Source organism: Pteronotus mesoamericanus, unplaced genomic scaffold (assembly GCF_021234165.1).
Source record: "Pteronotus mesoamericanus isolate MK-2021 breed Mesoamerican mustached bat unplaced genomic scaffold, CSHL_Meso_final scaffold_651, whole genome shotgun sequence".
Lineage (NCBI taxonomy): Eukaryota > Metazoa > Chordata > Mammalia > Chiroptera > Mormoopidae > Pteronotus > Pteronotus mesoamericanus.
Window position 1 is genome coordinate 33278524 of NW_026555325.1, and position 26161 is coordinate 33304684.

The following is a 26161-nucleotide window of genomic DNA, read 5'->3' on the forward strand; positions in this document are numbered from 1 at the left end:
CGAGGGGAGGGGCCCAGGTTTCCCTGAGATGCAGAGGCCACCTGTCGCAGGTGGCGTGCGGCTCGGGGTCACCTCCTAGCACCCACCCCGGAGCATGCGGGCGCACGCCGGGCTCCCCACCCCGGGCGCCGCAGTGCAGCGGTGGAGGGCGGGCGGCTTGGGCCCTCCCTGTCCCTGCGTCCCGCCCCGCGTCCCGCCCCGCAGGTCCCCTCCCTCCCACCACTCCGCAGGCAGGCCTCGAGCGGGCTGTCACAGCCGCACTGGTGGCGACGCGGGCTGGGTGGAGCGTCCACACACGAGGGAGGTAGAGTGAGCGCTGAGCGCGGGAGGTCGCTGCAGCCAGGGACGCCGCGCCGCTGCCCAACATGGTCGCTGCGCACGCTGCCCATTCTTCCTCCTCGGCCGAATGGATCGCCTGCTTGGATAAAAGGTAGCTCCGGAAGGGCCGCCGGCCGGGACTCCGCGGTGCTGCCCCTGCCCGAGCCCGTCGCGGGGACAGTCACCCAGAGCCTCAGCCCCATACCTGGGCTCAGCCTGCCCAGCGGGGGAGGAGGGTCGGGGGCGGGGGAGGGGCTGAGGGGCCGCATCCAGGACGCAAGGGGACACAGACCCCTGCTTCTCGTGGGGAGCCTCCTGCACGAGATTTTTACGTGAGGTAGAGAAAATGCAGTGCAGTGTGGAGGTAGGTGGTGGCGGTGGTGATGGGGAAAGCACCAGCCTCTCCTCTCTCCCTCCCCGGCGCCCCCAACCTTCTCCTCGCCCCCTCCCCTTCTTCTCACCCCCTCCCTCAAGGCTCCGCTCTTCCTTGGGGGGGTTATTTTCTCTGGACATCGCCAGAGAGATGAATACAGATCCATACCTTATTCCAGCTGTTCAGACCACTTCCTAGTGTAATTTAAGTTTTAAGGAGGGGCTGGGGGGATAGGCAGGTGCAGAGTACCATTCTTTTTGTTGTTCCTGAAAGCAAAGTGTGCGGGACTCAGTGGAGCTGTCCAGTGCCTTCCAGCCCGTGCCCCTGCAGTCGCTTGCTCAAGGTCTGCGTTAGGAAGGTCACGCCGGAGACCTCTTTCGTCTCAATACCTGCTTCTCGGGCAAAAGACCCTTAGTCTAAAAAAATTAAAACCGTAAAGCATTGAACTCCTGACGACAGCTCTCTGTAAGGAGTTGTGTTTAACAGTGGACTGCAGTTGTTTCCAGGCTCTAACAGCATAATTTTCTGTTTGCCCAGGCTGTGGGTTTAGCAGTAAACATGACACGGTATATTAGAAATTATAGTCTATTGCCCTGGTTAAAAAGTGATCTAGCTGAACTTTTAAAAACTGAGCAAGAAATCTTGCAGAGTGACAGCCTCTGCATTTCTGAATTTGATGCAGCAGTGCAATGGTTCAAGTCTTGCAGCTATCTGGATGATATCTGCCTGCATTTGTGTGAAATATTATGCACTCTGCCATATTGATAGTTTTTACAATTAGCAGATTTGTAACCGGATCAGACTTGAAAATCTTAAGTGTGGCATGCTCTGTGTACTTTATTATTACAGGCCTTTGTTGGAAAAAAAAAAACAACCCCAAAACTAAATAATTTGACAAACGCTAAATGTGGCTCATTTCAATAACTTAATAGATCTGAAAATAATCTTTACTTTCAGTCACCACCCATTAGCAAGATTTTTTGGTCAGGCAGTGCCCTATTTATGTGTAAAATGATATGTACTAATATTAGAGGAGTTACATGCAATAAATAGTAAGAGAATTGAAGTGATGGTTAAATCATAGAGAATTATAAATAGAGGAACCAAGAGCATTTTTAAGGAAAGAGCTTGCTAATGTGATAAGTATTCTCCATTTAATAGTTTAGGGAAGATGAATTATAAAAGGAGAGAAAAATCAAGCCTCTTGTACTTAACCTATAAATAGTAGTACTTCTTATGAGTGAATTTTTTAGATAATAGACTGTATATTTCTATTTGCAGAAATGCATGGCAGGCTATTTTTTGAAGTCAGTAATTCTCTGGAAACTCGTTAGTCAGTAAGTGCTCATGGGAACATCATAAAGCAATACAAGTGGGCATATTTGACTTTGTCTTTTCATAATGTGTATCTACCTAAATGATTTTGTTGGGAGTGGATTTTTAGAACATAGAGCCACAGTATAAAACCACCATTCATAGTGGGGGAAAAGTCTGCCAGGGGGAAAAGAAATGCAACCCTTCACAAATACTGAGCCTAGCATTCCCGGAGTATAGGACAATGGACAGATCAATAAGTTAAGGTTGTAGGCCCAGAGCTATCACCAGTTCTGATCTTGGATATGTCACTGTTATTTACTGGAGTGTCAGAAAAATGAAGATAGAACTGTTTGTCTTGCTAAGAATAAGTGGATCAAATAGGAAAAAAAAAATGGTGAAAGTTCTTTGAAAACTGTTGGGTGCCATGTAAGTATTGGTATTGAGAACCTTGCAGTTTTGGCAGCATTGATGGTGGAATTCCTTTGAAGAAGGTTTGAGGACTGGCGATCTCATCATAAGGGCATGTTGTTTTGAAGCTGCTGTTTCACTCAGATTGCCTGGTAATTTGTTAGCGGAGAGGGAAGATGAAGGGCGCTGATGGAAGTGGGCTGGGGAAACCCCCTGAAGTCACTCCGCACTGCCCTCCGTGCTTCTGAGAAATGCCGTCTTGATACCTATTTCAGGCACTGTGTTGGGCAGTGGGGCTGGGGAAAAAAGAGACAGAGAGAAAGGAAAAGAAAAAAGTTGCTCATTAACTTGTGTGGGGAAGGTGCGGGTCAGGGTCGGACAGCTATATAAAAAACTAACCGCAATGCAATTATAAGTGCTTTGGGAATGCAGATAAGTATGAAGTGCTTTGGGAATGCAGAGGAGAGAGTTGGCAGCTCTGCTAGAGATGCTTCCCACAGGTTCCTGCCTGGACCTTGGAGTCTGAGGGGGATTCTTTCAGGCAGAGAATTCGGGGAGGGCATGCCTGGCAGAGAGAGCAATGTAAACAAAGTGCACAGGAATGGCATATAAATACGCTAATTTCTTCCCAACTACAAATTTCTCTTGTGGCCAAATCTAGTGTATAGGAATATATGCTCTATTTTTCTCAAACTTTTGATTATGTGCATTTTCAGGCATATTCACAAAAGAAGAGGGCATAGCACATTGACCTCCTCTGTAGTATTTGGGATATGATGTGGGACCTTTTCTATAGCCAGGAAAAGTAATTTAGATACATGTACCATGCAAGCAATGACTGTTGGGGGCAGCAAGAAAAAGAGTGCCCAGGAGCTGGAAATAAAAAGGGGCATTAAGTAGAAACTTGGCAGGAGTAAGGAAATATACAGTGAAAGTTGAAACACACAAAGCTAGGGACAGAAAGCCTTAGAAATGTTCATTCGGTATGCCTAGAAAGTTGTCACAGACAAGACAATACTGTATAAACTCACGTACGGGAGAAGAGGTTGAAGAAAGAAAATCTAAAGCTACTTATGTACTAAACATCCAATTTCTTGGGCTATGGTGAGGTTGAGGAGATGAGAGTAAATGAGTATTAATCTTATAATCAGTTGAAAAATTGGGTGAAAAAAAGACATTGGAAAAAGTCTCAGAAGAAACAGTGTTAAAGCAAAACAAACATTCATCTCATAAATCTTACAATTTTTTCCTGAGCAGGGATGCTAACTAGAAACTTATTACATGGGAGCTGTTATTTGGGATTTAAAATATGCAACATGTCTTTTTTTTTTTCTTTTTTTACTGTGCTGACCATTGTTTAATTTTAGTGAAAATATTTTTTACCATAAGATTTTAAGTTTCCCACCACTGAATTTAAGAACCATTTATAAGTCATAACTCTCAAGGTTGATAAGGTTGATAAGGGAGTGTTATGAAGGGACCACACGTATTCACATATATATACAGTGAATCATTGCTGGTATTTATTCATGGCTGTGCAGCAGGAGTTGGCAAACGATGTCTTGAGGGCCAGATCCGGTGGTGTGTCTCCTGAGCTAAGAATGCTTTTTACATTTCTGAATGGTTGGAAATAAAACCAAGGAGATTAATATTTCATGATCCCTGAAATTTATATGAAATTTCAATTTCAGTGTCCATAAGCACAGTTTTATTGGAACACAGCCACACTCATTTGGTTACATATTATCTATGGCTACTTTCACGCTGCAATGGGAGGGCTGAGTAGCTGCAACCAGTGGAGACTGGCCTACAGAATTTAAAGCATTTACTTACGCGGATCTTTGAAGAAAAAGATGCCATCCCCTGTTATAGATGAAAGAATCTAGTTAAGTGATTGGCAGAGAAACCACTGTAGATGAAAGAAATTGTCTTTGGGTAAGAGTTCACAATATTTGGTTTCTTGTTCTTCAGTTAGTCTAGTTCTTCTAGTTCTTCAGCTTGGTGGAAGGTCCTCTGTTGATTAGCTTATCTGAGGACCACTAATGATCACAGGCCAAAGCAGTAAAAAGAAGTTAACATAGAGTAGATATGTAAAAAAAGGTTGACATCTTTCAAAACAGCTGAGGAATTTTAAAATTTATTAACATTTCATTTAAAAAATGCTTCTTAGTGTCATTTTATCTGACTTAATCTGCAAATACATATTAAGTTAGTTATTTTGATGTGATTGAATGAGAGTCAAAGAAATCAAGGAACAAATTTGTTTAAAACCAAAATGCTTTGTAGCAGACATGGTGAGAGAGGATGACTCAGATATCAAAGAAGCGTCATACACAGTCCCACCCTTGAGGAACCGAGAAGATCAAAGCAGCCTGCAGAGCAGAAGGAAGGCTGGGGAAGGCTGGAGTCTACCCGGGCACGTCCCGAGGGATGACATTACCCTGGTGAATTCTCAGGGTTCAGGGCTTGTCTGACAGTCTCTGAACTTTGTCAGCACATGAAGAATTAATACATTGTTCAGATACAGATACACAGGCACTAAACTCTCAGAGACTGTAAAAACCAGAAAGTTCATGAACTTGAATATAAAATCAGAGAAGTGAACACACATTTTTGGGCTACTGTATTCCTTCTGTAGGCAAGCCTTATGGGAAACCCAATTATTTTGAGAGGTCAATGTTGTGCATTTACAATGAGAAGCAAAGCTGCCAGATGAGGATGCTTACGATTTCTTGCCAGCTCATTCCCTTCCTAGAGCGACAGAACCCAAGAATTTAAGTATAATTAGAAAATAGTTCTGGGAATATTTTAGGACAGCATGACTGTCATTTCTTCTGATCGATGGCCATCACATGTACTCCCATAGCACGCTTCGCCCAACACTGCAGTAACATGTCAGATTCCATTGCTATTGCTGATTTACTTTTCTTTTTGCATCATTTGATGTCAGTCCCTGTATTTTATTCAACATTTTATCTCCAGCTTCAGTGCAGAGCCCTGACTGTAGAAGGTGCTTATGGGAATAGGGTGAGATGGCCAACTGCATCCTTCTTCTCAGGGACGGAGACATCAGCAAGCATTGTAGGCAAATACTTTCACTGGTCCTCTTTGCCTTGTAAAGGGATTGGATGGCACCATCGACATGTGCCCCTGCTGCTCTTTTGGTGTTTCCTTGGCTGACATGAATACTTTTAGTTAAAATGACAGTGTATAGCTCTAGTCTTCTATAGTGTTAAAGATACTTTTAATATGGAAAATTTCAAAATGTACAAAAACAAGAGAGAACAGTATGACAATTCTGTTGTACCTTCTCCTCCTCCCTCCAACAATCATCAACTCATAGCCAATCTTGTTTTACTTATATTCCATTTACTCCCACTACCCCCAGGCTTATTTTGAAGCTAATGACAGCCACAGTGTTATTTCATCTTTAAATTACTCAGTGTATATGTCTAAAAGGTAAGGACTCTTTGTAAAGAAAAAAGCATCATTTTCACAAATTAAAAATTTGACATTAGTTGTCCAATATAACCAAATATCCAGTCAGTGTTCAAATTTCTACATTTACTTCATGACTTTTTCTTTTCTACAGTTTGTATCAGGATTGAAATAAGTGATATTTTTAAGTTTTTAAAAAAATCTATGGGTTCTCCTTTTATCTCTTTTTACCTTATAATAAATTTGTTGAAGAAACAGGTATTTTTTACAGTCTGAATATTAATTATAAACCATGGTGCCTTTTAATATGTCCCTTTGTCTTCTGTATTTTCTGTAAATTGATATGTGGATTTAGAGCTTGATCAGATTTAGATATGATTTTTTTGGGGGGGGCAAGGCCAGCTTAGAGATGCCACAGGGCCAGGGAGAGTCCCTCCTGGGCGTAGGGCTATTGGGTCCTCTCATACTGTTGCTGCCCAGGGGAGTGGTCTCTGCCTGAGCCAGATGGCTGCTGCCATACGGGGGAGGAGTCAGCACTGGGATCCTGCTGACTACTCTCTCAGTTCTCTCCCCAAAACCTCCTTCCCCAGTCTCTTCTCAGGCATCTCTAGCCCACTGTGTCCTTGCCTTTGTTGAAGCCAAGGGTAGGTGGCTGCAAATAAAAATTTGCATGTTGGCCCTTTAAACAGCTCTTTGCGTCTCCAGCCACCAGTCTCTGGCAGAGAGCAACCCTGCCGCTTTCCACAGCTGGCTGTTTTCTGTGTAGTTTTTGGGCTCTGGTGCTGCAGTCTGGAGATCCCCACTTATGGTTTAGACCCTGCTCTTCTCAGAAGGATCCAGCTGGCCATTTCAATATCCTTCTGGTGCTGCTGCCCGTGGATGCCCTGCCCACCTTCTTGAGTCTCCACTGCACTTCTTACCAGTTGGATTGCTCTAAAGCTGATTCTTCTGTCTCCGAGATTATAAGGCTCCTCTCTCACTATTGTTCAGTTGTTTGTTCCAGGTGATTTCTCCCCAATTTAGTTATAATTCCAGGTTGGTCCTGGGAGGAGGTCAGTGTGACTTCCACTCACTCCTCCACCATCTTGATTCCTTGGGTCATACATATAAATTCTTTGGTTTCTCCATTTCCTGTACTATTAATCTCCCCTTGTCTATTTTGTATCTACCATTTATGCTTCTTATTCCCTGTACCCTTTTCCACCTTTCTCCCCCTTCTCCTTCCCCGCTGTTAACCCTTCATGTGATTTCCATTTTAATGATTCTGTACCTGTTCTAGTTTTTCGCTTAGTTTGTTTTGTTTTTAGGTTCAGTTGTTTGATAGTTGTGAGTTTGTTGTCATTTTACTGTTCATAGTTTTGATCATCTTCTTTTTCTTAGATAAGTCCCTTTAACATTTCATATAATAACGGCTTGGTGATGATGAACTCCTTTAACTTGACCTTATCTGGGAAGTACTTTATCTGCCCTTTCATTCCAAATGATAGCTTTGCTGGATAGAGTAATCTAGGTTGTAGGTGTTTGCTTTTCATGACTTTAAATACTTCTTTCCAGCCCCTTCTTGCCTGTAAGATGTTTTTTGAGAAATTAGCTGATAGTCTTATGGGCACTCCTTTGTGGGTAACTGTCTCCTATGCTCTTGCTGCTTGTAAGATTCTCTTCTTATCTTTAATCTTGGCTAATGTAATTATAATGTGCCTTGGTGTGTGCTTCCTTGGATTCAATTTCCTTGGGACTCTCTGAGCTTCCTGGACACCCTGGAAGTCTATTTCCTTTGCCATATTGGGGAAGTTCTCCTTCATTATTTTTCCAAATAAGTTTTCAATTTCTTGCTCTTCTTCTTCTGGTACCCCTGTGATTTGGATGTTAGAATGTTTAAAGTTGTCCCAGAGGTTCCTAAGCCTCTCCTCATTTTGCTGAATTCTTGTTTCTTCATTCTGTTCTGGTTGAATGTTTATCTCTTCCTTCTGCTCCAAATTGTTGATTTGAGTCCTGGTTTCCTTCCCTTTACTGTTGGTTCCCTGCATATTTTTCTTTATTTTCACTTTGCATAGCCTTCACTTTTTCCTCTATTTTGAGACCATACTAAACCAATTCTGTGAGCATCCTGATTACCAGTGTTTTGAACTGTGCATCTGATAGGTTGGCTATCTCTTCATTGGTAGTTTTATTTTTTTCTGGAGTTTTGATCTGTTCTTTCATTTGGGCCATATCTCTTTGTTGCAGTGCTCCTGTTATGTTGTAAGGGGCAGAGCCTTAGATATTCACCAGGGTGGGGCAACCCATGTCACCGCGTTGTGGTGCTATATGTGGGGTCATAGAGGGAGCAATACCACTTGCTTGGCTCTTGGCTGGCTTTCAGTACCCACAAGCAATTCGGACCCTTCTGGTGCTGATTCCTGGGTGGGTGGGTTTGTGTATATTCTAGGATCCTGTGAGTCTCTCCAACGAACACAACTGAAAGGCTAGGAGTTTCTCCTACCACCACAACCCCCACAGGTTTTTACAGCCAGAGGTTTTGAGGCTTTATTTCCCTGCACTGGAACCCTGGGTTGTGCGGTCTCTCTCGCTCCCCAGCTATTCCTCCCAGTTTATCTGCATGCAAATGTGGAACCACCCGGTCCTCCTGCTGCCGACTGATGATGAGTCCTCTCCACCCCAGCTACCCAACTCAGCCACTCCTACCAGTCTGGGTGAATGTTTCTTCTTTAACTCCTTTGTTGTTGAACTTCCATAAAATTCAATTTTCTGGCAGTTCTGGTTGTTTTTTGTTTTTTAATTTGTTGTTGTCCTTTTTTTGTTTGTGCAAGGAGGCAACGTGTATCTACCCGTGCCTCTGTCTTGGCTGACAGTCCGTATTGATGTTATTTTAAAAAAAATGCTTTATAGGTATTATCTGGCTAGGAGTTTTCTTTGTTTGAAGTTTTGATGACAGATTCAAGCTCTAAAGATAGAGAATGTCTCAGATTTTCTATATCTTCATGTGTCAGTTTTGACAAGTTGCCTTAAGGAGTTTGTCCATTTCATCTAAATTTTTAAATTTGTTGGCATGAATTGGTCATAGTATTCCCTGTTATCCTTTTAATGTCTTTAGGATACGTAGTAATGTTCTTGATACCCCATATTAGTAATTTGTGTCTGCTCTGTTTTCTTGATCAGTCTTGCTGGGAGTTTTTCCATTTTAATATTTGAAAAGAATCAGTTTTTCATTGATTTTATTGATTTCTTCACCCATTCCCCTTTATTCTACTTTCTTTGGATGTAACTTGTTATTTTCTTCTTTTTTTTCTTGGCTTCTTAAAATGGAAATTTAGATAACTTAAAATTTTCTCTTTTCTAATATGAGCACTAATGCTATGGTTTCTCAGGGTCAGCACAAAGAAGGAAGCACAGTTATTTCAGTATTCAGCATTTACCCAAAAAAAAAAAAAAAACACAACACAACAACCCAAAAAATGCTATTCTTTGTGAGAGAAGAATAATTAATCAGGCCAATACTGGGACCTGTTGACCTCTTCAACCTCATGGAGAAAATACTGTGCAATGTGATGAATAATATCTCAGCAGTGAATTCAGCAACAGATTTCATAGGACTTTAAATATATCTTGATAGTTTAATGCCAGAGGGACATTAAAGGAGGTAGGGGGCCAATATAATAGCTTTCCGATGGTCTCATTTAATCCCAGGATATATTTTAGGATATTTTAGAAATGAATGGATTATTTCTACTTCAAAAAATCCTCCATAAATATTTTTTTCCACATCAGAGCTGTTGATACTTATTAAAATTGGGCAAAAAAGACTTCGAAGTAGTATTTTCCAGTAGATACCTGGAGTCCTGCTCTTCTGTGTTGTTGGTTAGATGAAGATTAATATGACTTTGTACTGAACCTATTAGGGAAAAATTACATACTCTTTTGATAGCCAAGCAATGATATATGTCCTAATGATGGTCTAGCCCTTCTCTGTGAGGATATAGGGGCAAGGGTTTATTCTCAAGGAGTAACGATGGTGCCACTCTGACAAATTGTGGTCAAGAGTCCACAGGTTATACCATAGAGCATGGCCCCTAAAATTGTTACCATAGAAACCAACAACTTGTATTAATTGTATTGAAACAACATGAAAATGCCTGTTTTTAAGTTATATAATTTTTTGAAAATCTTTTCATGGGATAAAATTGTAACACGTAAGCATATAAAATAGGATGACTTGTGCTATAGGATTATTCTAAATTGGTTAAAAGTTCAAGAACCTCTCTTTTATCTAAATAAGTGGGGAAATAATTTTAAAGGCCCTTAGAAATGGTTTGTTAGAGATGTTGAAAACAAACACAAAAGACCTTTTATGGGAAGACATTACTTGGACCTTAATAATTTGATTGTTGATGTTGTATGTGAAATTTCAGTTCTGCTTAAACGCCAAGTGAAGGTATAAGTGTCTTGCCTCGTATTAAGGCTTTGACAATGTTATCCTTATAGACACTGATTGGCTACTTATTGAACATATTGCAGAAAATGGTTGAGTGCTTGAGTGTTATGTTTTCTTTATCAACTCTTTAAACAAAATTTTGGCATATAAGAAAGCTTTATCTTCAGTGTCCCTTGCCACTCCTTTGTCACTTATGTCCTGTCTTGTCTATCCTGACTCATGTTTTTTTCCTCCTTCCTCAACCCAAATGTGCTGTGGGAAAAGGATATGATCTTAATCATATACTTTCTTTCAGTTCATTCATTCAGAGACTTTATACTCTGTTTTCCATATGCTGGACACGCTTGCTGGGGATAGGTAAGTGAGAATTGTCAGAGACCCTGACCTCATGAATTTAAACAGTAGTTGGGAAGACATAATATTATTTCAGTCAGTCATTCAAAAAACTATTTATTGAGCAACTACTGTGTGTTGGATACTGTTCCATATGGTAAGGAATACAGTGGTAAACAAAACAGGAAAAGTTAGGTGATAATAAATGCTATGAGGCCAAAGATAAGAAGATATGGAGTGACGCATTAGGGGGACAGATAAATCTGTGCTACCTCGTCCGATAGTGATAATACCAATAAAGGAAAACAAAGCAGAGAAAAGGAGAAGAAACCAAGGGGAGGTCTTATTTTAGAGAGGGTGGGCAGGTCTTTCTGCGGAAATAATATTTGATCAAAGACCTTGAAGGAACTGAGAGGCCACCTAGTATGAATTTAAATGTGTTATCTACACTTTACTAAATAAAAAGACGAATTTTTTTAGAGAACAAGTGTTGGGCTAGTGCCTGCTATGAGGACACAGGCTGAGTAAATATGGTACCACCTGCTTTTTTTTTTCTTTAAACAAGGGCTTTGGGGAGCAAGTGCCTATAATATATTAATTGCTTTTGTTGTGGTAATAGACATAGGTAATTTCAGAAAACAGTTGAAAGGGATAAATTTTGAAATTTTGGTTTTTAAATTTTATTTTTAAAAGATATTTAAAATAATGTTTAGTTCATCTTTATTGTAATTTTTGAGGAAAAACAAAGCTACCCTTAGAGAACTGATGAGTGCCATACAGATCAGGAAAAGTACTATTATTTAAATGAGGCTCTAAGGATATTGAGTGTGTGCTTTTGACGATGGATACTGGTAGCTGACCAGTGGTGGTACCAACATCCCCATCCTACTGATGGACTTTGGGTTTTGTATTTATACAGTTTAGTTTTGTCAGTGATGAATTTGGCACCCATGTAGGGTCAGTGCTCTCTAAGACTGACCTTTCAAGCAAATGTACCAGAGCAACAAAATGGTCCAGGATACCTAGAAACTCTGACAATTTTTCATTTTGAGGATTCATTCATTATCTTAAAGAATTTTCCTATCATATATTTCACCATCTGCCTTTTGATAGTGTTTTTGTATTGAATTCTTATTCTCCTCACCAACTAATTAAATGATGTGACAATATGTTTAAATGTTTTTATGTTGAAAATTGAAGACAATTTGAAAATAGTCTCTGTAGTAATGTTCAGGTACCATGCATGCAGCAGACTCATTGTAAATATTCCTTGGTGGTACTTAAAGATATGATTTGTAGAGTTAAGGCTATTGTAGTCAGTAACCAGATTTTACTTTTTACTTACTAAAAAGCATTTAAATACTTAGATCAGGAAACCCTGTTTAATTATCCATATAATCAGAACATAGATAGGGGAGCCTTCTACTGATACAGAAAATACCAACAGGACCATATATTTCAGAAGGCAGCCTGAGCTAGAAGGCAGATCTCTGAGGCATGGCCAGACTTGGGTGCTAACTGTTTGGATGGGAATGCAATTTTATTGTGCTCTTTCATCTCCCGGTGCTGTCATTGTACGTTATCAGCTTGTGACTGCACCTTATCTTTTCCTCAATTGAATTTTAAGTTATCTCTGTTGCTTTACTTCTTGCCTTTTCAGCACTTCACTGGATACTTATCTGAACAATTTTAGAGGTTCCTTTTAAAATTCAACATTCAACAGATTATGGATATCAAACTAAAGTTCATTTTAAAAAAGACCTTTGTGTTTAGATGCTTAATAGTTTTTTTGTCTTTATCATTAGAAGTACTAACTCTAAATATCCAAATTGCCAAATGAGCAATTAAACTTCTCAGAGGAGCTTATGGAAATCAAAAGTGACCCTTACTTAAGCTCATTATTATATTGGGTTATCTGAAAGAGAATTATTAAGTAGTCAAATTGCAAAATGGAAATGGTTAAAAAATATGTATATTTTATTTATCACTTTTAGAGAAAGAGTATAGATATTAGCGAGAAGGGAGAGTGAACAGTACAAAATTAAAACAATGGAATGGAATGATTTTTTAAAAGGTTGAAAAATTATCTAAAAGGGAACTTCTTTCCACTTTAGTTGCACTAACCTTGATTTTCTTTTATTTCTTAATTTTTCTTTAATTTGTCACCAACTATTGATTTTTATCTGCCTGTAAAGAGTTCTGCAGTTTAAATCCTGCCACATAACAATGGCTCTACAAATAGAATAGCATTTGAATCTATTTCTTTTGAATCTGGACAAGCAACCCAGGCATAAAATTGATTTTCTGTGCTGAAATCTACTTATTTCTATAATTATATAGCAGAAACTTTATTGATGGGAGTTTTATCTCATAGGATTTATATGGGAAGAATTAAAAAAGATTTTTCAAAATGAAAAGATGTGTAATAAAGGTAATTATAAGAGAAAAGAAAAACATTTTTAGAAAAGCCCACTGATGTTTAGGTGCTAAAATAGTTGTAAGACACAGCAGCACGACTCCTTGGCATGACACATGATGTGGTTGCTGCCGCCACGCCCCTTTCTCTTCCCTGGGTTTGTGAGAGCCATTGCTGGCTTGCAGCTGAGAGCTGACAATACGCACACATCTCTGCTTCTTTCTGAGAGTGTTGCAAGTTGGCATGTATTGACATGTCTTTCTTCTTCCTAGAAGAAAATGACAGGAACTTGTGAAAGGTGATGGACTATGATTTAAATTTTGTTTTAACTGGAGCCAAACCAAAGAATTTCTGGTCTATAATTGTTGTATTTCTATGAACCTTATCACTGGGTGTGAATGGTCATAAAATTTCAGTGGGTTTTTCTGCAGTATTTTTTCTATGAGTAGTTTTTTTCCTCCTGTTTTAGCTCATACTTTAAGACTTCATGCCTCTTAAAACTAACATTATAGAATGATCATTTTATAAGTTATTAAATATTTTTTGTAAATATAACTTTTTTGGCCAAAATCATATGGGTCATATGGCTTCAGTTTTTCCTTGTTGTTGGACAACTAAGACATTTAAAAATGATTTTACTTTTATCAATACTGTTTATATAGATAGATAGATAGATAGTAGATATAGATAGATAGATACAGTTTTTTTTAGATTACTTCCTTAAGATAGAGCTATTCATTGAACTGAAATTAATGTATATGAAGAGATTTAAGATTTTTACACATATCTTGAAATAACTTTTTTAAAATATATTTTCTTGATTATGCTACTACAGTTGCCTCAGTTTTTCCCCCATTGCCCCGCTCTGCCTGGTACCCCCTTCCTTACAGCAGTCCTTCCCTTAGTTCATGTCCACAGGTCATGCATATAAGTTCTTTGATTCTCCATTTCCTATACTGCTCTCAAGATCCACCCCCCCACACCCCCTGTCTATTCTGTACCTACCAATCTATACTTCTTAATTACAGAACCTTTGCCCCCACTTTCCCCCTTCCTCCACCCAACAGATAACTCTCCAAATGATCTCCATATCTATGGTTCTGTTTCTGTTCCGCTTGTTTGCTTAGTTTGTTTTTTAGATTCAATTGTTAGTTGTGAATTTATTGCCATTTTAATGTTAAATGTTTCAATTTTCTTCGTTTTCTTAAATAAGTCCCTTTAACATTTCATATAATAATGGCTTAGTGATGATTAAGTCATTTAGCTTTACTTTGTCTGGGAAGCACTTATCTGCCCTTTGATTCTAAATGATAGCTTTGCTGGATAGAGTAATCTAGGTTGTAAGTCCTTGCTTTCCATCACTTTTAGTACTTTTTGCCAGTCCCTTCTAGCCTGCAAAGCTTCTTTTGAGAAATCAGCTGGCAGTCTTATGAGACCTCCTTTGTAGGTAACTATCTGTTTTTCTCTTGTGGCGTTTAATATTCTCTCTTTATCTTTAAACTTTGGCATTTTAATTATGATGTGTCTTGATGTGGTCCTCTTTGGGGTCTACCTTGTTTGGGACTCTGTGCTTCCTGGACTTGTATGTCTATTTCGTTTGCCAAATTAGGGAAGTTTCCTTTCATTATTTTTTTAAATAAGTTTTCAATTTCTTGCTCTTTCTCTTTTTCTTCCAGCCCTCTATTATTCAAATGTTGGTACATTGAAGTTGTCCCAGAGGCTCCTTACCCTATCCTCGTTGTTTTGGATTCTTTCTTCTTGCTATCTGATTTTATGTTTTTTATTCCTTATGTTCCAAACCATTGATTTGATTCTCAGCTTCATCTACTCCACTTTTGATTCCCTGTGAATTTTTCTTTCTTTTTCTTTTAAAAAAGGTTTTGTTGTTTATTTTTTTAGAGAGGGGAAGGGAGGGAGAAAGAGAGAGAGAGAAACATAAATGTGTGGTTGCATCTCATGCGCCCCCTACTGGGGACTGGGTCCGCAACCCAGGGAATTGAACCAGTGACCCCTCGGTTCACAGGGCGGCACTCAGTCCACTGAGCCACACCAACCATAGCTGATTCCCTGTGAATTTTTCATTATTTCACTTAGTGTAACCTTCATTTCTGCCTGGGTCTTTCTGAACTCTGCATTGGATAGATTGCTTATCTCCATTTTGTTTTGCTCTTTTTCTGGAGTTTTGTTCTGTTCTTTCATTTGGACCATATCTCTTTGTCTCCTCATTTTGGTAGCCTCTCTGTGATTGTTTCTATGTATTAGGTAGACCTGCTTTGACTCTCTGTCTTAGTAATGTGGCCTAATGTAGAAAAGGGCACCCTTAAGTTGGATGGGGCAGAACCTTAGTAAATTGCCAGGGTGGGGCAATATGTGTGAACCAGGTTGATGGAGTGTCAAATATGGTGTCACACTCAGTGGCTCTGTGTCAGAGAGGGCTCAGAAAAGGGAAAATGGCTGCTGCCTGGCCTCTGGAGTTTTGTACAGGAGGTAGCTGCCCCCTGGCACTTGCCCTGATGCCAGACACTTCAGTTTCTCCCTGTGTGCCACTGGTAGCCTTTTAGCTGCTGCCCTGGTGCAGGAGCCCAGAGGGAGTCAGTCTGCATAAGTCCAAAGTCCATTGTGGGCCCTTTAAGGGGAGACGCCTGACAATCCTGCAGTGTTTTTGACAATCCCCACTGGTTTTTGTAGCTAGAAATTATGGAGACTTATCTTCCTGGCACTGGAACCCTGGGCTGAGTGGTCTGGTGTGGGGTTGGGATCCCTTGCTCCTATGGTATCCCTCCTGATTTTTACCCACCACTCATGGATGTGGGACCACCTGTTCCACCTCTCTGCATTTCCATGTCTCCTTCCCTCCTCCTTTCCTACCCGTCTAGATGTATGTGTCTTCTTTAATTCCTTGGTTGTTGGACTTCCATGCAGCTCAATTTTCTGATGATTCTGGGTGTTAGTTTTTTTGTAGTTTAGCTATAATTTTTGCTACGGCTGTGTGAGGAGGTGAGCCATGTTTACCTATGCCTCCATCTTGACAGGAAGTTCTTGAAATAACTTTTCATCAGGATAGTAAGGTGGCTGCTATTATTTATATTTTACAAATAAACACACTGAGGTTTGGAAAAGTTAAATGATTTCTCCAGGGTCACATAGCTATTAAGTTCCAGGGACCAACATGGGATGAAACACCATTCCCTTTTCACTATAACAGTGTTTCAAGTATATTCTTTGGAATATAAATAGATAGTGCAAGTCAAAAAAAATCTTGTGATAAAAACTTTGGAAAATGTCAAGTTAAAATTAGGTAAGATTTTTTTTCAAAAGCACTCAGAGCCCTGGACATTACCATAAAGATGACCTGTGGCTGCAGAACCCTGGGACCCGTGTGCTCCAGCGCCCCGCCTGCAGCCCTCCACTGTCTCACGCACTCCACCTCACCTTCCTGCGTGCTCTTTGGACACTTGAGTGTCTGGGGTTGCCAGGATGGCAGTCTCCTCTAATTCTTACATTAACACTGCTCTTCCCATCCTGAGTGAGTGTCCAGGCGCCATGTAAGGAGCCATTGTTAGCACCTTTGATTTGGCCAGATATTCCTAGTTGATTGTGTCTAGCCACTCCTTTTCTGCCCAGTTTCTTTGGGTTGACATTGCTTCCCTGAGCCCTGTCTTGTACCTATCTCAGAGGGCAATGTCTGAAATAGGACAAGCAGGACAGACACCTTGACCCACACCTGGAGGTGGACACAAACAGGTAGGGAGGGCACTACCCTGTACTTCTCTATTTTGCATCTTTCTCCAGAGCTTTATGGTCATAAACATCCTAACCATTGATACAATAATTTGAGCTAATGTATTAAAGAATTTAGCTCTGGCTGGTGTGGCTCAGTGGATTAAGTGCTGGCCTGCAAAACAAAGGGTTGCGGGTTTGATTCCCAATCAGGGTACATGCCTGGGTTGCAGACCAGGTCCCCATTAGGGGGCACGTGAGAGGCAACCACACATGGATGTTTCTCCCCCTCTTTCTTCCTCCCTTCCCCTCTCTCTAAAAATAAATAAATAAAATCTTTAAAAAAAGTGTTTAATGTTCTTTCCCTTGTGGAAATGTTTGTACTTTTATAATAAGGGATTTCTAGAGATGTCAAAGCCTTATCCCAAAGGAAATCAAGATGAAATGCACACAGTAAGAATATCTCCCTAGTGGCTCTTTTGAGTCACATGGTCCAGATGTAGTCCTAACCGAACTCTAATCCTACCACACCTACCCAGGACATAACGATTTCCCAAGCATTTTGACCAGTTAAAGATTTTCTGTGCATGTTTTTGAAATTATAAGAAACTTAAGTTGTCCAGACTGCTGAAAACCTGCTGAAATCTTAAAGTTGATCAGACTACTCTGTTTTAGAACTCAAGATTAATTTCTGGTTACACAGCAAACAAATGGATGAGAGCCAAAGAGTATAGTTATTTACAGTGAGTCTTTAGTTATCCAGCACCATAGAGAAGTTAATTTCATACAAATTTATCACAATTAATCTTTCAAACTTGGCATAATTTAATAATTCTAGTAGAAATCATATTTTAATGGTATTTATAAGTGGTATTTAAAGTGACTGCTTTTCTGAAGCATACTGAATATCATTTTTCTTTCATTTGGTGACTGAGGCTCAGTGTACTGAACATAAGCCAGCATCTTGTGTTACAATATGGTAATTTTGAAGTATGTGGTCTGTTTCGACACCAAATACCCCCTGAGTTTTTTCAAAATGTAAGTTCTGCCTATTTTTGTTTTACTTGTCTGATTCTTCCCTGCTAATCAGAAGCTGTTGCTCCTTGCTTGCTAGGTATTTGTCCTGTCTCCAGCTGCATTTATATAAATGAGTGCATGAATTTTGCCCCTGAGAATTTCTCTTCTGAATAAAGCATATGGTTTTCAGAGTTTTAGTATTGAAAGCCCTTCATTTTGGTTATACAAAGCCTTTTAAATTTACTTGCTATGTGATCTCACTTCTATGATATTTTTTCTTAATAACTGAGATTTCAAGATAAATATCTTCAGAATAGTTAAAGCATTACTGTTATATTAATTCTTTTATCCAACAAACATTTACTAAATGCTTAGGAACACCTTCTGGTGCTTAGGACCCTTCAATGAAAAAACCCCCCAGAAGATTCCTGTTTTCCTAGAGCTTACATTTTAGCAGAGGATATACATAAAAGACAATGGACATAAAAAACAAATAAATTACATGTTATATTTGAAAGTAATATGTGCTGTGGGGGAAAAAACAACCAAAACAAGTAGAGCTCAGTAAGAGATAAAAAGTGCAGGTGGGGGTGGTGAAAATTTTAACATAGGTCAGTTCACTGGGAAGGTGATTTAAGCAAAGAGCCGAGGGGGTTAACCAAGCATATGTTTATGATAAGAATATCCTGGCAATGGGAAGCACCAGTGCAAAGGCCCTGGGGTTACTGCATATATGGATTGCTCAAAACAGTGATGAGACTATTGTCACTTGAGTGAAGTAACCAAGAGAAATGTTAGGAGAGGAAGTTAGAGAATGAGGGGAGAACATGTAGGGTGTAGGCAGCTAATACAAAGGCCTTGACTTTTACTCTGAGTGAAGTAGGGAGTCACTGAAGGGTTTTGAGCAGAGAAATGCCATAACCTGACTTACATTTTTACGACATCACTGTGATAGCATTGTTGAGAAGGTGCTATGGGGAGGGGATAATGGTGTAGAAACAGAGACCTATTAGGAAGCTATTGTAGTAACCCAGGTAAAAGACAGTGGTGGCTTGAATCAGAGTGACAGAAGTGGAGATGGTGAGAAGTAGAATACATTTTGGAGGTAGAACCAAATTGAATGAATTGAATGTGGGAATGTGTGAGAAAGAGGTGTCAAGGATGGTGCTAAGGCTTTGGGGTCTGGACAATTGGAAGCGTTGTGAAGTTATTTGTTATGATGGCAAAGGCTAGAGACAGGGAATGAGGAGATCAATTTCAGACATCTTGAGTTTGAGACGTCTATTTGAAATCCATGTGGAGATGTTGAGTAGGAAATTGGTTATGTGGCTGGAGTTTGGAAGAGCAGTCTGAGCTGGAGATATAAATTTGGGAGTCATTAATACACAGATGATACTTAAAGCTGTGAGACTAGAGAGAATCAAGGAAATGAGTGTTAAAGAGTACCAAGGGTTTAGCCCTGCCATCCTCCAACAAGACTTCAGGGGGAGGGGGAGTAACCAGCAAAAGGAGCTACGTAGGAGTGACCAATGAGGCAGGAGGAAACAGGGGAATGTGGAATGTGTCTTGAAAGGCAAGTGAAGATTTTTCTAAATATTCAGATAGATCATATCATGTTGACAAAACAGTGGGAAGAAGAAAGACCACAATCTGGGTTTGCATTTGAAGTTTAGATCTTACAGATGGCACTGCTAATAGATCTACTTATGAAGCATGTTTGGCAGTTGGGTGGGTTGCAGACTCTGTACTAGGTCTTGGAATGTTGTTATGAGGAAGATAGCAAAGCTGAACACAAAAATAAAATTCCCCCCACACAAGGCACAGGGAAAATGCATAACCTGTGGCTTAAACTAGAATGAAATCATGAGCCCATCCACCAAAAATGTGGGTAAAAGGGAAAGTCCATGTACAGAAAGATGAAAAATTAAGGTATATAGGTACAGAGGACAAGAGCTAGGATAACATGAATACAATTATGAAAACATAGGGTGTTATTTTTCTGTAACATATGGAGAAAAGAACAGGGAGTCAATATCACCATGATAAGTACTGAACAGCAAGGAAGCAAACTATCACAGCTGAGGCATGAGGACTGCTGTGAAACTCAGAAGTGATATTATCAATAAAGCCAGAGTTGGCAAGTGATTAACAAATAAACAACATATGGCTCATTGGTTGCCATGTCCCTGGAAACATCTCTCAGGAAATAGTCTGCCTCTGTAAACGAGTTTCTAGTTGGTGCACATTTGCTTTTGATACATATGGCAGTTGTGAAATTCTAACTACCCAGTTTACCTAAGGAAAAATGCTGCTAAAAAGAAAACTATGGAGTTCTATTTCTGGATGAATAGACTTAATTCTCCCTATTTCTCCCACTAAATAAAACTGTAAACCCTAGACGTTCTGTATAAAACAACAGGAAAAGGCTCTGAAGGGTGGAGAGAAGGCAGACTGGCTTGGGACTTCTCTCTCTGAAGAGTGACATAGTGGTGAGTTTCCTAAGTGCTTTCTTTTGGCACCAAATATCCTGGATTGGATGCTGGAGTAGACAGAAACCCAGAAATGCCAACAGACACAAACATGCCTCAAGAGAAAGCCTGTTTTCTTGAGGACAAGCAAAGAGTCAGCGTAGCAAGATGAAAAAACTTTTAGATAACTGCTATACTTTAACCAAACACCACAGAAAATACTACCAGCGTATTCTACTGCCATCAGTAAAGGCCAAGTGTGGAGCCTAAACTTTACCCCTTGCATAATATAATGAAGCAGCCCTTTCCTCCTAGTTTTTAAAGTAGCTATCATAAAAATGCTTCAATGAGCAATTATGAACATACTCGAAATAATGAAAAAATAGAATGTCTAATCAAAAGTAGCCTTAGCAAAGAAATACAAGACATAAACAAGAACCAAAGGGAAGTTTTAGAACTGAAACATTAAATAACAAATATTAAAATCTGAATGGATGATTAGACAACAGAATGGGTAAAACAGGGGAAATAATCACTGAACTTGAAGATAAAACAATAGAAATTACCTAGTTTGAACAACAGAGAAAATAGACTGAAAAAAGGAACTAAGACTCAGGGGCATGTGGAACTATAACAAAAGATCTAAAAGATCTAGGATTGTAGTCCTGGAAGGGGCGGAGAGAGAAACTGGTGCAGAAAAAGTACTAGAATAAATAATGTCAGAAAAGTGACCAAATTTGGCCAAAGAAATAAGTGTGCAGATGCAAGAAGCTGAATCCCAAACAGGATAAACCTAAAGAAATCTATGCCACAATAATGAAACTTCTGAAAATTAAAGACAAATAAAAAATGCTTAAAACAGCAAGAGAGAAATGATACCTTACCTATAAGGGGAAAAGCAATCAGAACGACAGTGTATTTTTCATTAGAAACCATGGAACCCAGAGTGAAGTGGAACATTTTTCAAATACTTAATGAAAAGAACTGTCAACCTAGAATTCTATACCCAGTAAAAATAGCCTTTAGGGATGAATAGGGAAATGAGATAGGGGAGTCATCAGCCGACCCACTCTTAAAGAATGGCTAAAAGAAACTGAGAAAAGAAGGAATCTTAGGCTATCAGGAAGGAAGAAGATATAATGGAAAAAATAGTAAATATAAGAGGCACAGGAAAGAAAGGAGATTGAATTAAAGCTGTATAACCTGCAAAACACAAATGCACAAAAATATCAATGGATACTAGGATGATAACTCTTTATGAAAGTGTCCTCCTGTTTCCACTGTCCTTAAAAAACATACTACTTCCTCCTATGTACCAGAATCCCATCTTTTAAAGATGCCACATCAAAATACTCTTGCACTATCCACTTGGGATACAAGAGTGATGTTAAATAACGAGTGTGTGCAGCGTCTTCTGGTTCCTGTCTTATATTCAGCAGTTCTCCCTTTGCAGCAATTCAACCAGACTGTGAGAAGGGTCGAACCTTTATGATTGTGAACCATGCTTTTTATGGGGTTCCAAAAGTGATTTTAAAAAGTTCTTTGGTGAAAGAGTAGCCCTTCCACTCAGCCCTCATTTTCATTCTGCCATTTCAGTTAGTAATTATTAATTATTATTAATTACCTGGGATTTTTAGAATCCTAGAGGCTGAATTTGTCTGTATAAAGAAGCCTTTCCTCTGGGACTGGTGCTCCACTTGTCCCCCATTAGAGACAGAGGACAAAAGAAGAGGTGGCCAACAGTGGACACTCCCAGCTGGTAACAACTCCCTTTGCCCCAGCTTCAGGTTTCTCATATCTCTACTTTGCATTTAAAACCAATCACTATCTAACACAAGGTCATAGCTAAGGAATCACATGATGTAAATTGGGGAATCGACATCTTCGCATGGGCATGGATCCACTGTCTTACGTGATGTTCAAGTATAGGATGGAGGAGTGGACCAATGACAAAACTTAGCCCTGGGGGCCTCTGCTCTGAGTGGTGTGGGATACACGAGGTAACCGTGTGCCTGTGGGACCATGGAGGCCAGTGTGCTATTATGAGAGTTAAGTGGTAAACATCAGAATTGCCTTCTAGTTACTAAAGAAGGAAATGCTTTAACTTATTTTTTTTGAGATCCCCAAAATGAGAGCTTGGTATGGTTGCATGGATGGTAAGGTAAACCTTGATCTAACTGAATGAATAAATGAGAATGAAGAGATCCTGGAAGAAAATGAAGGCCTCAAATTCCAGAATCTTGCTTTTCCCCCAGAACTTTTTTAATGGTGCACACCCTCTTTTGCACCATCATTTCACCATACAAACAATTTTCCTTGTCTTATTTCACACAGGAGCATTTGTGTGATGCGTATTAATCCAATTACCTTACACCAAGCAATGTGCTACATGTGACCCTGAGGCTGGGGCTCGTTCCTGAGAAGGGAACAGAGAGCCTGCCATTATAAACTTACCTGGGACACAGACACAGACTGAGTCAGAGGAGTGTTTGATATATTTTTATAAGTGATGTGAAAGACCTGGTCAGGTTATGAGAACACACATAGAGGGTCCTGAATTTGAGAGGTCAGATCAGATTCCCCATTAAAAAAGTAAACAGAAGCAGGGAAAGGTGAGAGAATAGCAGAGGGTCATGTGTATTCTATACATTTGATTATTATCTCACCCAGATGATCAATTCCCTGCTTTTGAGAAGCCCCCATTTATCCAGGTATACATAAATTGTGAATTGATTATTTTGACTTAGTGCTATATGGAGTAGGAAAAAGTGATGCATAAATTTCTATGACTAGATAATACAAGCAGACCTTTAGAAGGAATTTGTTATAAATAATTAATGTAGACTTTTCCACTTTTATGTAAGGAAAATATTGTCTAGTCTGTCCTTTATCAAAAAACCTATGTATGTTGGTATATGCTGTAAAGTTTTAAATGTATACATATTCATATCTCCTTTTTTGGTAGTTTTTGGTCATAATAAGAAAGAAACAGTACATGAATTAATGGAAATACTACTCAACTTATAAAAACAGTACTAACTACAATTTCATGATTCAAGTCTTTCTTGTTCATTGGTAAACACATTTTATCTCCTTACATACTTCCTACACAGAGTAGGTGCCAAGTAAAATTTTATTTGGTGTTTAAATAAATGTGGAACCTGCAGACTAACCATCCTAAAATCTTGCTGTCCTACATAGATGGGTGAATTCCTGCCTTTATTTGGTTTGGCTTTTCAATGGAAATTCAGATGAGATGGGTGTGGCAGGATGTAGTTAGAGGATGTTATCTCATCTGTCCAACCAAAGGGCAGCAGTGAGCCCAGATCCTGTCAGGTGCAGCTTGGAGCCATCTGTTCAGATGCTGGCAGAAGGGACCTTAATTTAGAGCATCCATGGCTGAACTCTGGAAAGCATTGACCTGCCCCTCTTGTGGGGACTCCTTTAGGGAGCCAGACTCTACTCTATGATGTGTGGAGTATGAGACACAGCATCTGTCTCAGGTGTCTCCTCCTTGATCATGGAGACTGACAAAGAGCCTATTATCTGTCTAGAATGCTTTCAGTTTCATGGAATAAACAAATCTGTGAAAACCTGGCACAGGGTCAGCTTTTTTCTTTTATTTTTTTGCTCAGAGAGTTGGAGCCAGTACTGAACATGGGCTTGTTAACTTCTATGTGACCATGTATTAGTTTCCTACAGCTATCAAAACAAATTGTCACAAACTTGGTGGCTCAAGGCAACAGATATTCCTTGTCTCACAATTCTGAATGTTAATAATCCAATATCAAGTTGGCAGCAGGGCCATACTTCTTCGAAAGACTCTGGGGAAACATTCTTCCTTGTTTCTCGTTTCTGGTGGTCGCTGGCAATCCGTGGCATTCATTGACTTGCATCACTCATTCCGGTCTCTGCCTCCATTGTATCACGCTTGGCCTTCTTTCCTCTGCGCATCTTTCTGTATATCCTCTCCTTTTCTTAGAAGGACACCAATCATATCGGATTGAGGGTGCACCCTAGTTCAGTATGACCTCATCTTTTTTTCTTTTTTTTAAATTAGTTAATTTATTTATTTTTCCAAATACATTTGTCTCTGCCTTTCCCCTGCCCCCTCCCCCCTCTCTCTCCCTCAATCCTTCCCCACTTCGGTTTTGTCCAGGAGTCCTTGCTATATGTTCCTTGACTTGCCCCTTCCCTGCTTAACTAATTACATCTGCAATGACACTATTGCCCAATTAGATCACATTCTGAGTTCCAGGTGGACATGAATATTTGAGAGACAATAATCAACCAATATGGGCAGTAATAGAAAAACTCAGAGAAGAACTGACCTGTTGTTCCATTTGCTTGAACTATTTTGAAGACCTCTGCTTAACATTCTACAAATCCAACTTCTGTTTCAGGTATCTTAGGAGAAAAAATATCAGGGTGGTCTTTTTGTCCCCAATGCCTTGCCGTCTTAGATACAGAGGATCCAGATCAACATGGCCCTGGGGAGGCTGGTAGCTAAGATAAAAATTTTAAGCCCATGCTGAGTGTGCAGTGCTGGATGCTGAAGTCCTATGCATATATGAGTCTGGGTCCAGCCATAGTCAATGACTTCCTCATATTTTATAGTGACCTGAAGAGTATCAGGTGTGGGCATGTCTATCAGAGTCAACCAGAGACCCTGGAGATAGTTGATCTTTACTCCTTCTCTTCTGGTTGCCACTGTATTAGGAGGTGGAAGTGATAGAGACAGCTAAATGGGCTGTGGGTGTACACAGGGGATCTGCATATTGTTAAAGAATTTTCACTGTATCTTCAGACCTTGGGTTCTGGGTTGGGAGCCTCAGGGGAAGACATGAAGTAGCTGCCAGTGTGGAACCCTATGTGTAGTCACACTTGCAGAAGGTGGAGATTTTCCTGGACTGTGATTTGAAAGTAATTTTTTTCCAGTGCCATATGTAAATTAGAGTTCTTGTCCCTTAATAGTAGGCTTATTATTTCTAATTAAACAAGATATTTTACAAACTTCATATATCCTTTAATGTTTTTGCTTCTATTGAGGAAATGAAATTCTCATTTTTATTTATGTGTTTATTGAGAACAGCTTTATTGAGGTAGAAGTTCATACAATAAAGTACACATAGATAAATTATATAATTTGGTAAGCTATGGCTTATTTGTACACTTGTGAAACTATCACTGCAATCAAGTTAGCAAACTATCCATCACTCCTAAACTCTCCAGTGCCCCTTCATGTTCTCTGCCTCCAGCCCCTCCCCGCCCCATCTCATCCCTAGGCAACAACTGATCTGCTTTTGTCACTACAGATTAGTTTGCATTTTCTAGATTTTTGTATAAGTGGAATCATTCAATAAAAAGAAAAGAGTGTTTTGGCTTTCTTCACTCAGCATAATTGTTTTGAGATTTACTAATGTTGTATGTAGCAACAGCTTATATATTTTCATTTCTAAGTCATATTTCATTGCATGGATGTATAGAATTGGCTTATCCAAACATCTGTTGAGCAACATTGTTTTATTTACAGTTTTTGGCTGAGACAAATTAAACTACTATGAACATTCATGCAAAAATGTGCAGAGGTGGGCAAAAGTAGGTCTATATAACTAACAAATAATACAATAATTAATAAACAATAATACAAGAATAAATTGTTCTGTGTACCCACAACTGTAAACCTACCTTTGTCTACCCCTATATAATAGACAACTATACCATTGAGAGGTGCAGAAATAAAATACATGTATCTAAGAACCCATACTATTCCCACTTTCCTAGAGAAGCTGCTCTGGCAAGGGTTACCTGTGAGCTGGTTTTTGCTGAATCCAGGTAATATTTTTAGGTTGTGATGTCACATGACCTCTGTAGCATTCTACCTGTTAACCATTCACTCCCGCAGACCCCTTCACCCTCAG

The 26161-nt window shown here is 39.6% G+C and overlaps 1 protein-coding gene across 3 annotated transcripts in view; it reads left to right on the plus strand.

The window, feature by feature from the left end:
- Window positions 1–269: 269 nt before the first annotated feature.
- Window positions 270–26161, plus strand: part of RAPGEF4 (Rap guanine nucleotide exchange factor 4) — a 281411-nt gene continuing 255519 nt past the window's right edge. For all 3 annotated transcript variants that reach the window (XM_054562621.1, XM_054562622.1, XM_054562623.1), the window contains exon 1: window positions 270–430. In XM_054562621.1, the coding sequence (XP_054418596.1) occupies window positions 366–430 (65 nt within the window). In that variant the 5' untranslated portion in view covers window positions 270–365. The remainder of the gene's footprint in view (window positions 431–26161) is intronic.